Raw genomic sequence first — 14,281 nt, 5'->3', positions numbered from 1 at the left:
TTCCAACTACCTCTTCTTCCAAACAGTTTAGTCGCTCACTAACCTCCTACAGGCAGCAAGTCTTTCCCTGTCTAATTTCCATCTTGTGAGCCAGTGAATCGCCTCTCTTCACAACGTATCTTTCAGCTGCCTTTTAAAAATGAATTCTTTACAGCAGCCTCTTGCAAAACCGGCATCGCAGGTGGCTGCAGCTGGGAGAAGTGCCGCCTCGCTAAAGCTTTGAACCTGAAAAGCGGATGGGCATTAGTTGAGTTCGTGCTTGAAGCACCGGGGGATGCTGCCGCTCCGGGATGCCCCCGGGCCCGCAGCGGCGGCAGGGAACCGCACCCTCGCCCCGCATCCCGCATCCCGCCCGCTTCCCACTGCCCGCCGGGCTCCAGCCGCCGGCTTGCGCTCCCTGCGCTCCCACCTCCCCCGGCCCCTTACAAAAATCAGGAGAGAGGGGCGTGGGGAAAGACTCCTGCAGCCCCTTCCCAAAAGCGTCACGAGCTTCCAGGGATGCTGCAGTGGGACAAGGGGACGGGACCCCAGAGGAGATTCCTAGGGAAGCGGTCGGGTGTTCGGTGAGTTCGGAGGGCTTCGGCTGGTGGAGAGGAGGTTTACTCTGGAAAGGCGATTGTTTTTCCCTAATCCTCAATTATGAAGATTTAAAAATAGTATTAAAGGGGCAATCTGTTCTGCAACTTCTCAGAAGAAATAATTGTTGATTTAGATAAGCACTGATCCCTTCAGTGTTTGATGAAGACGTTAATTTATGGCTGTCTAGCAGTTTATGGCTGTCATTAGATTTTCAGCTTTGTCTCTCTTCGAAATGTATCTTTATTTTTTTATTTTAATCCGAGACAATTATGTAAGAAAACGGTTATGTTTGATCTAAAATACATCATTTTCCTATAGCATTTCAAATTATTCACAGATCATAGTTCTTATATGTGCATATATGAATTTAAAAATACAGCAGTAAAGTGCTTGAAACAGACCATAAATTTGCTTCCTATTTTATTACACGTCTCTGAATCAGGTTGAGAGGACAAGGGCAACTAGGGGCTTGGGGAAGGATTTAACCCTTCCCGAGGCTGGAGAACGAGCCGAACCAGACCAAATTCCCCTCCGGAGCGCTTCGGGGGCGGGTGTGGGCGGGCTGGGTGACACCGAGCTGATGAGTGACCAGGAGGAAATGGGGCTGGTTGCAGCTCTGTGCTCATTGAGCAGATGTCCCCTCTGCGACGTGCTCGGAGCCCCCGGGTGGGGCTGGGGGCCGGGGCAGCCATGCCGGCTCCGGTTCCCTACAGCGGCTCCCGCCTTTGCCCCTGCCCCGGGATGGCAGCGCAGGAGCGGGAGCAATCGGCTTAACCCCTGCGGCACCTGCCTGAGCCATGCGCATCACGTCAGGGAGAAGCTGCCCTACGCCCTCCATGGGCCCCGCCAGTGCCGGAGCTTTCCCCGGGGCCCCGACGGGCAGCAGCGACCCCGCGGAGCGGGCGGGCGGCGGGAGCCCAGAGCGACTTCCCCAAACTTTTGTCCCGCTCCGACAAGGAGCTCGAGCTCTTCGTTTGCTTAGAGCCTCAGGATCCCTCCGGCCTGTGGGCAGGGGCGGTGCAATCACGGCTACAAATGATCCTGCTCGAGTCGCACAGTCCCGGCCCGTCTGTTTTACCCCCCAATAGCCTCCCTCCGCCACCGCCACCACAAAAAAAAAAAAAAAAAAAAAAAAAAAAAAGGTGTTAATTGCTGTAAAGTTTCCGAGCACGTGGATAATTTACTTTGACTGCTGAGTTTTAATTAAAAGCAAACTTATTTATGTTTCTGATGTTTATATTACGCGATTTAATTACGTTTAGAGGCAGCGTCGCACTTTTTTTCCCCCTTCCACCCTAAATCACATTTTCATTAAAGGTTTTAATAAGAAAACTCACTTGACCACTATTCATTATCTAGTCCCCTCCATGCACACAAGTTCACTTACCCATTCATTTATTCACTTACTCATTCCAGCAGATCCGCTGCAACTGCTGCTAGCAGGGATGTGAACACTCATAATTATTTGTCAAAGTCTGGAAAGTGTATTATCCCTTCTTCTAGTGGTAATTAGTTACCATAGCATCTAATACGTAAATGTGCCCAGAGCACACCATTAACAGTTAAGCGGAGGATTCAATTTAACACATGATTATATCTTTCATAAGTCATTACATTAGGAAAGCCAATGTCACTCACGCTGGGACAATCTAGGCTCCGAGCCGGGGTAAGGGGCTGGGGAAGGGAGCCAGGTTGGGCGGCGGGGGCAAAGGGAGCTCCGGATGAGGCTGAGGGAGATCCCGGTTCGGTGGGGCAGTTGGGAGCGGGGAAGAAGCTCTTTTGAAAGGGTACATGTTCATTTCTGGCTAAGCGATCTGTCAGGCTTTAAGGGGGGCGGGGGAGCCTCTCTCCTCCCCCCAGCCCGGCACACATTACGCTTGCATTGGCAAGACCCGCTCAGGGACTGGCCCAGTGGCTTCGCGCCGCTTCTGAGGGAGGATGCCCGGTGCAGCGCGACGGGAGAGCGGGGCCAGGAGCGCTAGCACCTCTACTCGGCACGGACCCCTCGCCCCCCTCCGAAGCAATCGAAGAGGAAGCAAGAGAGCCCAAAGTCGGGCGGCAGCGGTAGCCAGGGATGACAAAGATTTTCATCCCGCTGTCCCGTCGCTCCGGAGCAGAGGCAGGCGAGAGAGCGGAGAGCGGACAAACCTCTCCGTTTGTCCACAGACCTCGCTCCCCAGAGCCGGCCGGCAGCACTCCGGGCCCGGCCAGCACATTTCGGACCCTGCCCACGGGAGCCGGGAGCCAAGGCATGGGCCTCCCCCAGCCCCTTGCCTTCTCCCCACCTGAGGTCCCGACCGCTCCAGGAGTTTGCTGGGACCTGGCTTGTCTTCCCCCACCCCACTGCTGGGCAAAGCCGAGCACCGCCCGCGCCTTCCAAGGGAGCCTCTCCGGCAAGGAAGCTCGCTCGGTAGACAGAGACATTAAGCGGTAAAAATCGCAGCAAATGTGTCCTGCGATGTTATATGCACGAACACACACTCACACGGACACACACGCGCGCACACACAGGCACGCACCACGCCAAGCTGGTGGCGGTGGTTAATTCCTAATCAGAATGATGGACAGCAGAGACAGAACAATACAAACTAATGGCTGTGTTGCTGATCACTTTACCCCTTGATTAAAGACACCCAATTATGGCGCAGAACAGTGTCGTAATTATGTTCCTTAATCACATCCAGGAGGTTTAATTGCCTTAACGATGTGTTTCATTAAATGAATTTAGGTATTATAGTCGACAGTTTTCATACACAGTTGTTTTCAAATTAACATAATATTAGACATCGTCATGGAAATTGTTTTAATAATCATAATTAGACGCACCCAGCCTTTGTCTAGTAAATGCTGAGAGACGCTTCTCCTTGCGCCTGGGGGCTGATCTGCCCACCCTCTCTGGGCTGCCTTCCCACAGCTCCGTGGCACTTTACAGTTATGTTTCCTGAAAAGTTACAGGTTCTGATTAATCTTTTTTGATGGGAAGTGGAGCAGAAAATATTTATCCCCTTCCCCCGCCTGTAGTGCTGCCGTTGGGAGAGGCGGCTCCGCGGACGGCCGGCGCCGCCCGAGGGGAGGGGGGAGCCGCAGGACCGGGACCCCCGGCCCGGGCTAAGCCCCGAGCACACAGCCTGGGGGGGCTCCCTGCTTCCCCTGCCCTCGGCTTCGGGGCAGGGCGGAGGGTCCACAAGGGGAGGGGCGGCTCCGAGGCCCGGCGGATTGGGAGGAGGAGCGGGGGGGGCGGTCCTGCAGCGTGCCCCGCGGCACATCCAGCCCCACGGCTCGGGGCGGGCCGGGCCCGGCACTGCCCCACGGCCGCCGCGGGAGCGCCAGAAACGCAGCGAGCGAGGAACTTCTCGCCTCCCTGCCTGGGACACCCGGAGCCGCGAGTGGGGTGACGGGGAGGGTACTGGGGCGCACTCAGAGCAAGGCAAAGGAAAGAAAGCTACCCACCCCCACCGTCCACCTCCTTAAATCTGGATAGATATGCTTAACAAAGCACAGCGTAATACAAGCGTTTGTTCAAAATATTTTAATAAAGATTCTTTCCGACATAGATACACATACAAACGGTCGTACATTGCTGTCATAATCTGATTGACCTATTTAATATATATCACTCTTTACACATCCGTGACCTGCCAACAGATCCATCATGGCTCCTATTTTGCCATCCAACCTGACAGTCCGAATTTGTATTATCTGCAAGTAGTGGAAAATAGCAGGACTCGTTCTTGGAAAAAAAAAAAAAAAAAAAAAGAAAAAAAAAAGAAAAAAAAAAAAGAAAAAAAAAAAGAGAAAGAAAGAAAATGAAAAAAAAAAAAATCTTGATTTACAAATGGCAGAAAGACAGCCACCCAGCCATGCAAATGCAAACTCAAACTGAAGGCTCACTTTGGGTAAATAGCTACTTCTTGCTTTTCATCGCTCATTTTTCTTAAAAAAATAAAAACCATAAAACCAACCAAACAAACAAAACTCCCCCCCCGAAAAAAACCAAAATCACGAACCAAAAGCCCACCCCACACATCACCTGAAAAAGGAAGAGAAGAATTCCACGCGTTCTGTAAATTAGCCTAAAGTATTTTAAAGTATTTCAACTTAAATAGTCATCCACAGCCAGAATAATTTACATACACATTAAAAGCGGTTTAAATTATACCTTCGAAAACACAGCGCCTGGGAAAACATTGGCTTGGCAAGTGTTCTTTTAGCAGCTATTGCTCTGATGCCTTGTAAAAGTAAATAGTTATTACTTGTTATAATGCAGTGAATACCCTTTCAAAAATCAGTTGGTTGAGCAATTAAGAATACACTTTTCCTGTAATTTTTGGACTGAAGCAATTTATTAAAGCTCAATTTAAATACAGGGATGATGCAACTTAAAATCCAGATGACCTTTCATAAACCTAAGCAGCTCGGATACATCAACATTTCTGGTTATATGTTGTTGGCAAATAAATGTTTTAAACACTTGGCACACAGTTTAAGTTAATCCATAAACAGAATTTTAGAAGCATTTAAAGTAACTGCACATAAGACCCGTGACCTTAACACATGATAAATATTGTTGGCGTGGAAGGGTCATTTTAAAGAATAACAAATAAATAGCATGTCTTGTTTATACATCATTGCAAAGTGGAAAGAAACAAGGTGCACATAAATATTTCTTTTAAAAATGCGATACTTTCAGCCACACGGAGTAGGGGTTTTGATCGGTTATTTTTTGTCTTTTTTTTTTTTAACTCTCTCGATTTTTTTTAAATCACTCTCACCAAACTTTGCGCATTTTCACAGGATCAAAGTTTAGAGACGATAAAAAATACGAAGTCTTCCATAGCAATGGTCCAGTCTCTTTGTTTCTCGAGTCACTTAAATAATAAGTTTACATTTCAAGTTTGTTTCCTGGCTCAGAATAATAATAATAATAATAATACTGCTAATAATAATAATTAATTAAAAAAAAAAAATCTATGTTCAAGTGCCCTCTCTGATTTGTCCCCGGCGATAGCCCCGGCTCCCAACCCGGCCTGCTATTTCCCGGCCTCTCCTTTGTCCGGACGCGCAGCGAGCCCCCCCGGCGCCCCCCGGGCCGGGCCTTCCTTCCTCCCCGCGGCACCCCCGGCCCCGCGCCCCCTCCCCGCCGCCGCACGCACGCTGCCTCCCGTCGCGGTCCCGTCTCGGCGGCAGCCCAGGAGAAGAGCGAGGAGAGGCGGGTCGGGGCAGAGAGCGGCGGGGCCCGGGCAGCGGTCAGTCCCTCCGCCGCCTCCGCGCCCCCCGGCCCGGGACCGGACCGCCGGCTGTCGCCGCTCCCCGGGGCCGCGGCGGCGGCGGGGGGCGGCCACGGCGGCGGCGCTTAAGGCTTCTCCGTGCACTGTTTGCAGAGGCTGGAGGAGACGCTGTTGAAGATGGCACATTTCTCCGGGCAGGAGGTGGCGGGGGGCAGCCCGGCGCTGAAGGGGTAACCGGCCGCCTGCTCGTAGGCGCCGAGGGCGGGGTGCAGCGCCGCCGCCGCTGCCGCCGCCGCCGCGGCGGAGCTGGGCAGGGAGGCGGCCGAGATGGCCTGGCCCTGGTTGAGATAAGCCACCAAGCGCCGCATCTCCTCCAGGGCCTGCGCCTGCATCAGGATGTAGTTCTTGGCCAGGAGGAGCGTGGCGATCTTGGAGAGCTTCCGCACCGAGGGACTGTGCGCGTAGGGGATGACCGCCCGCAGCTCGTCCAGCGCGTCGTTCAGGTCGTGCATCCGCCGCCGCTCCCGCGCGTTGATGTTGAGCCGCAGCGCCTTCTGCTCCTTGGACTTCTTGCTGCCGCCGTGCCCGTGGCTGTTGGAGCAGCTGCCCTCGGCCGCCTTCAGCCCCCCGCCCCCCCCTCCGCCGCCGCCCGCCGCCGGCGAGGCGACGCGCGGGTCCCCCCCGGCGCCGCGCAGCACCAGCTCGCAGCGGCCGTCGCTGTCGTCGTCGGGGCTCTGCTCGCCGCCGCTGCTCTCGGCCACCGAGCTGCGGCTGGCGCTCTCGCCGTACTTGACGCAGACGGAGCCCGGCGGCAGCGCCAGCGGGTCGCCGCCGACTCCGGGCTGCAGCAGCGCCTCGGGCTCCGACGCCTCGTAGCAGGCGAGCGGCGAGGGCTGGCGGTCGCGGGGGTGGGAGAGGTCGAGCCCCGGGGGCGAGCGGAAGGCGGACTCCATGCGCTTGGCCGAGGCGGCGAGGCTCTTGTGGAAGAGGTCCTCTTCTGCGGGCAGCCCCAGCGCCCGCTCCATCGGCGCCCCGCTCGCCTCCGCCTCCTCCGCCCCCCTCAGTTCCCGGCCCGCTCCTCCAAGGCTCCGCGCCGCGGCGGGCGGCTCCCCGGCGTCCCGCTGGCAGAAATCGTTTCCCGGCTCCCGCCGGGGCTGCGCCGTGCCCGGCGCCGCGGCTGCCCCTTCTCCGGCTCCGGCGGCGGCGTGGACTGCGGCTCCGGCTGTGGCTCCGGCTGTGGCTCCGGCTCGGGAGGCGGCTCCGGCTCGGGCTGCGGCTCCGGCAGCGGCTGTGGCTCGGGCTGTGGCTGTGGCTCCGGCTGCGGCTCCGGCTCGCCCTCAGCAGGCGCCGCGCTGGGGCATTGTGCGCTGCCAGTGGAGCCGCTTCCACCGTTTATCTTGCTTGGATTCACCTTCAAGAGATTTCCGGACCCATCAACCAGCAGCCGCCGCAGACGGGGGAGTCTTTTACATCATTATCTCTGAGAGTAGGTTATTATGAAGAAGACTCGCCTGTTGGGACAGAGCTTTCTACCCAATCAGGTTAACGTTTTAATTAATAGGATTAAAACGGTAACAAACAATCCCAGGCGCTATCTGGCCCTGAGTCTGAATAGTTTCTTTTCCCAGGTCTGAAGACAGGCAGCAGCTAGAGCTTTATAAGAGGCGCCTGCTCCATTATTCTCCCTGCCATCTGTATACACAGCTTAACGCATATGTTTGCAAGACGTTGTGTCCTGTTAGTAACCCAACAACTGCCTTTAGCTTGACATGTGTGGCGACTTTCACTCATCAATGAGCACACTAAAAGCCCTACTTAGATCGAAGGATGTTCTTTGCCTCCTTCAGCAAATTACAGCCCTGCACTGCAGAAAAGCCCACTTCAACACTTCTCCTTCCGAGTGCTGCCAGCAGACTTCTGCTAACTTAGCCGTGGAGTCAGGAGTGACACCCTCTCCCCCCAGCCCACCCACCCCCTGCATTTACATTAACTTATAGCTCCCTCCCACCCCCACCCGTCCTCCCAAAAAGCATCGCCTGGGAAAGAAAAACACAGAATTAAAAAACCCCGGAGCAGCCCCAGCCGTCGTGCCCACTCCTGCCCGCCGCCTAAGTCCACCTTACTTCCTTGGGAGGCGGGTGGTCCCCAGTCCTCCCTCTCCCCACCCCCCCCCCCCCACCCCCCTCCAACAAACGGAGACCAAACTACGGGGAGGTTCCCCTCCTCCTTCCCTTATCCCTTTTCAAGTAGCAGATTGCTGCTTGCGAGTGATTATCCCCCGTGTCCCTATAAAAAACATAAATCCCCATCAGTTACCTTGAAAATGAACGGATCTGAGGAAAAGAGAGGGCGGGAAGAGAAAGGGCAAAACCCACCAAACTTTTTAAAATTTATTTTTTACTGTGACTGACCAACTCTTTGCAGGTCCGTGCCCTCCTGCCTCCCTCCAGCGAGCCCGACCCTGCGGGGGTACCCCAGCTCTTCTCCCCAAAGCCGGGATGCCGCCGCCCGCGTCAGGGCGAGGCGGCCTCAGTCATCCGGTTACCCCGACCCCCTGCTCCTCTCCCGAGGCTTCTCCTCGGAGCCGGGAACGCTCTCCTCTGCACTCTTCCAGAAGCCGAAGTGGAAACCCGAGGGTCCGTCTGAATTTTGTCCCATTGCTCCTCTGATGCTTGAGGCGAGCAGCTCGCTCTCGCCTTTCTGTTAGCACTCAGAGTATTTAGTGGCAGGTTTTCATTCTTATGACATCAGTAAAAAACAATATTTCCTAACACTTCCAAATCATTCTTATGTGGCAAGATTACTGAAGGCTATGAAATTTTTTGGTTTCTCTGGTTTCATTAAAAACCTTTTAATTGTGTCTTTCGGAGTTGGCCCCAGGTGTTGGACTCTTTTCATTACATTTTGCTCTAATGTGATGAAATTCTAATTCTCTCCTTACCATATGGTTAAATTTCCCCACTGAGAATTAGTTGAAAAAGGAGAAATAATCTATTAATCTCTGTAATAGATTCACAAATGAGGTTTGCCACAGAACCCGTTTTTGAATGGTAATATCAGAACAGTTGGGTGCCTTGTTTCAGGAAAGAAAGGACCAGGCGACAACAGAAAACGTTTGAATTTTCACCTGGAAAGAATGAAAAGAAGCCAAGCTGCAGATTTCAGAGTAATTGACTGAGATTTCATCTAGCGAGGACATGACTACAATACAGACCTTCCTCACCTCGTGTCTCCGGATCAGAGGCGAACATACAAGCCGAGCCCTCCGAAGAGGGAGGGTCTCACCCCCCGCCCCCCAGCCCCATTTGGCTGCTGCGCTTGTCCCTGGTCGCCGTCCAAGCGCACAGTCACCGAGCGCCTCGCTCCCCTCCCCCTTTCCAAGGGATGGATGTCACCGTTAACCTCTATCATTATTAATCCAAAGGCATTTTAGGTTTATTGTTTTTCAATTAGCAACTTCATTTTCCCCGGGATCATAAACAAAGGGCTTTATGTTCGCAACAGGGATTTGGGTTTTTTTTTATTATTATTATTATTTAATCTGTTTAATATCCAACTTGTAAAACTCGTGTGGTCACTTAAGGATGACAGATACTGTTATTATAATTTGATGGCTAGTGGGAACATTTCATTCCCCTCATCTTATTTCTTCGAAGACAGAGGGCTCCGGCTTGATCTCACCCGCTGATCTGTGGGTTCACTATCACTATCTCCCTCGTTTTTTCTGCAACTTAAGGGACGACGTACACTGCCTCTCCGCAGAAGGCGGGCCCCGTTGCCCCGGGGCTGCGGCCGCCGTGGTTGCCCCGAGCGGCGAGGGGTGCTGCCGGGCCGCGCCGTCGGGGCGGGGGAAAGGGGGCACCGCGGCGACCTCCGCGGCAGACTCCTTTCCCCCTCGTCTGTTTTCGCTCAGATTTGCCCTCTGCATCTGAAATCTCCCTCTCCGTCTAGGCTTTTTCTGCTCTTCCCTGTCCACCGGTTAGTCTGCATGATCTGCCCCTAGATCTGCTCGTATTCTTTTACCTGCTTCTTCCCGTATTTTTAACCGCCTCTCTTTTCCTTTCATGTCTCCTCATTCTTTCCTTTCCCTCTCTACTGGGTCTGTCCCCTGTTCTTGAGCCATGAATGTATCCCTTCATCTTGCCGATGTGCTCGTCTGTGGCTTGTCGTGCTCTAAAGACGCCAACTTTCTTACAAACTTTACCTTGTGGGAGGTGTGGGAGGGAGCTGGAAGAGCAAAGTGGAGGAGATGAACAGAGAGCCCCTCTCGCCTTCCCTGGACCCGCCTGCTGTGATCTGCCTCTCCCCACCTCACGAAGAAGTGGCTGTTTAATAGTCTACGGGAACTTTAGTTTGGAAGCAAGCAGAAGAATTTATAGAAGCTTTAAATGCGGCGCTTATAAAAATACCGAGGAATGGTCTTTGAGGTTTATGCACTCGTAAACTTTTGCTGATTGCTTCTGGGAAGTTGTCAGGCATTTAACACTGCGTTTATCTTACAGCGCAATGAAAACACATCTGCCCAGCGTCTCGTTACCTGGTTTAATTGTACCGCAGCCCTCTGCCACCACCTCCTCCACACTTGGGTCATTATTTCGGGAAATGAGCATCCCGGAGCCGAGCTGCAGAAGGGCTGCTCCGGCCGTCCCAGAGCATCCCCCGGGCTCCGCTGTGAGCGGCCGGGCACGGGCCGTGCCGGGCGGGGCAGGAGGCAGGGGCAGCGGGGAAAGGACGCTGGAATGTCCCAGGATACCGATGAGAGCGGACAGCACGGCGATTACTGATTTCCTGGGGCGTCTCTAGCAAGACCTGCTCGAGAGTTATTTTCCACTCCCCACCTGTGAGAGAAGTAAAATCCCTTTTCCCTCTTCCCAGGGATGGGTTTGCAGAGAAGTTTCCGTGATGAAAGACACTTTCCAAATTTTGCCGTCAGACGCCCAAGAGCTGAATGCAGACAGATTTTATTCAGGTGAAGTTAGTCCTCTCCCTGCCTGCTCTGAGCAGAAGTACGGCGTGTGCCTGCTGCAGCCGCACGGCCCCGTAGCAAGACGAGGGCTTGGGATTTTCCACAACTTTTCGGTCCTTCTTCCAGTGGCTCAGCCCGAAGTCTCTTCTGCTTCTGACACCCCGAGCCTCGGGGAGATCAGAGCCGAGTGCAGCAGGGGCAGCCCCCCACGCAGGGTCTGGCCAGCTTATCCAGCACTAAGTCAAGCTCTCCAAAGAGAGCGCTTTGGTTCGCCGCAACTGCAGCTGTGCTATCTTCTCTGTCAAGAAAACTTTATTTAAGTTCGAGGTGTAGAAAAAACCCAGTAAAAAGAAATAAAATTACCCTCCTGGCTGCGTCCACTCCTGGTGCAAACGAGCTCAGAGGTGCCTGTGTGCTCAGCGGCAGCCCCAGGAGGCCGGGGGGACTCTCCCGGGAGCTGCTCCCAGCTCCAGCCCGCCGGGGGCTGCGGCTGGAGGGGATGAGAAGGGGGCGATGCTCTCAGCCCCCGGGACTCCCGGCGCAGCTCCCCGGGGCAGGGGGAGCGGGCAGGGCGGGGGTCGTGGGGGTGCGTGTGTACAGCCCGGCTTGGGGAAATTTAGTGTGACGAGGGGCTGCGAAACGGAGGTAAGCATTTCCTCCGCTCCTGGTCCTTAGCGGGGGAGCAAAAACGGCCTTGGTGAACTTGACCCACAGCGGAGCGGAGCTGAGGCTTCTTGGGGTGAGGAAGGACACCCTGATACCCCGGCCCTGCGTCTCTGGGGTGACCGCTCGACGTGTAAAGGAGAGTCTGAAGGGCTGCAGAGAGCTCAAGGGCACCTGAGGATTCCCGCGGAGATCCGCCCCGTGTCGGCAGGGTCCCCTTCGGGCTCCGCGGGGACCGACCGGCCCCGGCCCCGACCCCGGCCGCTGAGCTCCCGATCCAAAATCCACAGCACCATCTCCTGGGCATCGGCAGAAGTGCATGGCCCGCCTCGGAGGCGGCGGAGCTGGCGGCCCTGGTGGAGGGAAGGGACGAAGCCATAGAAAACTACATGAAAATGTGAAAAGAAATTACATAAAGACCTCTTCAGCGTTTTTTGGCATGGGGAAATAACTAATTATTCCTTTGGTGTCCCTACTGAAGCTGAAACCTATGGGCTATCTGTGCTTGGACAGGAGTCAGGAGGCTCTTAGGATGTGTTTTCTATTCAATTATATAGACACACTAGGAAATCTGTGTACTTGAAACCAATTAGGATGGAATAGCCTGATGCTATCCTGTTTCAGGAACAACACAGGGTATATAGGCAGTGACAAACTCACTGAGTCATTACACTGAGGTTTGTGGAGAAAGACTAGAAGGTCCTACCATAAAGCAGTATGCTCTGCTTTGGTTTGGGGAAATTTGAGATCCTTCCTTCCTCCCTTCCTCCCTTCCTCCCTTCCTCCCTTCCTCCCTTCCTCCCTTCCTCCCTTCCTCCCTTCCTCCCTTCCTCCCTTCCTCCCTTCCCCCACTCCCTCTTTTTTCTTTCCCTTCCCCACTTCAAATTTATTTTCTCTCCTGTTCCCCATTCATGTGCACTTCTGCACCCCAATAAGTGCCTGTTTGAGTCTCAGCAGGAGCAGGGGTCAGAGCTCTGGCTGTGTACAGTTAATATTTACTCCCTGTCTAGCTTTCCCTTTCTTTTCAAAAAACCTATTTTCCTTGTACTGAAGACCTTCCTCTGTAAGGAACGTGGCACTGAGCTTATTCTTCCCACCTTTGTCTGTCTGGGCAATAGATGTCTATTTTCAGTTAATATTTCATCACCAAGCAGTTTCTATAGGCTTTTGCTTTTACTTCCATGCTTCTTGAACTCCATCCAGTTCACTTTTATTGGTACTGAAAGTACTTAAATCTGAAAGCAGTAGTCGAGATGCTATCTCATCAGTATTGTATACTGAGAGAGACATCTATCACTTCCCAGGTACATGACACGATGTCTCTGTGTTAGAAGCCCAAAAATTACATTGGATTTTTTTTTTGGTGACACTGCTAGATCCTATTTAATTTACTGAAGCTGATACATACAAATCTATATGTTAGTAGGCATGTATATTATACCTACTGTATTCCCTTCAGTCACCACTTTGCAATTATAGGAAAAAAAGAAATACTTTTGTGTACCTGCTTTCCATTCCTTATAAATCCATGCTGTTTATTGGTTGGGGATCCATTCTCCCCTAAGTGCTTAAGACTTTTACCTTTTAATATTTTTTCCACTATATTACTGCAGACTGAAGTTAGGCTTACCAGATGGTAGATGACAGGTTCACTCTTTCTCTTCCTCTTCCCTTGCCATTTTAAAAGATCAGTAACCTTCTCCTCTTTATTTTCAGACATCTTAGAGCTCACTAATTCTCCAGGAACACTAAAATATTGTCAGTATTTTGGATACATTCATTAGTTAATTCCTTTTCTTCCCCATGCTGCACATCAGAAGAATATGCTCAGTTTCACATCCTTAGTTTTCTCTCCCTCAACCTTCACTATGACATTCCCTCAGCAATCCTAACTACAAGGTTGTTTTTCCTAACTGGGCTTTCTTTTTCCATAAAAATTGCAATTAGTACTTTTTAAATTTAGAATCATCGCTCCTTTTTTCCTCTTCTTTGTAGAACAACAAATCTCTTTTATTCCTAGCAATTCCCTTCTTCCCCCCTGTAATTAAAAGATCATTTAGAATCTATACACATCTAAGTAGTTGCTACATTGAAAAATGGAGACACTATGACTTGCAGTGCTCTTATATTCTATAAATAAGGCAATTTTATATGTTTAATAAGTTATCATGGACATAAAATAAAAAAAATGTGCTGAAATACAGTTCCATAAGAGTCAAAATCCATATATTTAACAGTGAAAAATAATTTTGTTCTCAAACTCTTCTATATTTCAGCTATTTCTGAAGTAAAATGTAAGCTCATTTCCCATTATATCCCTTTAATTGCCATGATAAATAACAAGAAGAACAAAGAATTTCCTTCCTGGATTGCTTTGCTAAATTCATACTTTAATCTTTTGGTAGATGATGTTTTTCAAACACACTCAGATGTCTGATTGTCAGCTTTATGTCTCAGCAAGTATTCCCAGCAATTCAGGTACAGTAAAGTATCTACCTCTAGCAAGCCTCTGTGTACTATATAACTTTTATAGTCATTATAAAAAGTAATTTATTGAAAAAACTTAAACCTTTTCCAACTCAACTGACTTTTGATTTAAAGGTGTGTGATCCTGGTTATGGTAATCAGGTGTGGTAGGTGCTTTTTCAGAATTAGGTTTGCTGTTTATGTCACAAAGTTTAGAAGCTCTGAGAGTAACATCCTCTAAAACATAGCATGTTCAGAGAAACAGAGATATCAGCTCATGTTTCACTGTAACAGTGCTTGGAATTGCACATAATACAAGGTAGGAGAACTTTTCCCATTTTTAGATCACATTTTTTTTCTCCTGGGTATTATTTCTCTT

The 14,281-nt window shown here is 51.6% G+C and overlaps 1 protein-coding gene across 1 annotated transcript; it reads right to left on the bottom strand.

The window, feature by feature from the left end:
- Nucleotides 1-5,848: 5,848 nt before the first annotated feature.
- On the bottom strand, nucleotides 5,849-6,973 carry BHLHE22 (basic helix-loop-helix family member e22). Its single transcript, XM_058832162.1, has one exon. The coding sequence runs from the start codon at nucleotides 6,830-6,832 to the stop codon at nucleotides 5,933-5,935; it is 900 nt and encodes a 299-aa protein (XP_058688145.1). The 5' UTR covers nucleotides 6,833-6,973; the 3' UTR covers nucleotides 5,849-5,932.
- Between the last annotated feature and the right edge of the window lie 7,308 nt (nucleotides 6,974-14,281).

Source organism: Poecile atricapillus, chromosome 2 (assembly GCF_030490865.1).
Source record: "Poecile atricapillus isolate bPoeAtr1 chromosome 2, bPoeAtr1.hap1, whole genome shotgun sequence".
Taxonomy (NCBI): domain Eukaryota; kingdom Metazoa; phylum Chordata; class Aves; order Passeriformes; family Paridae; genus Poecile; species Poecile atricapillus.
Note: the sequence above shows the minus strand (reverse complement) of the source record. Positions and strands in the feature narration are given on the sequence as shown.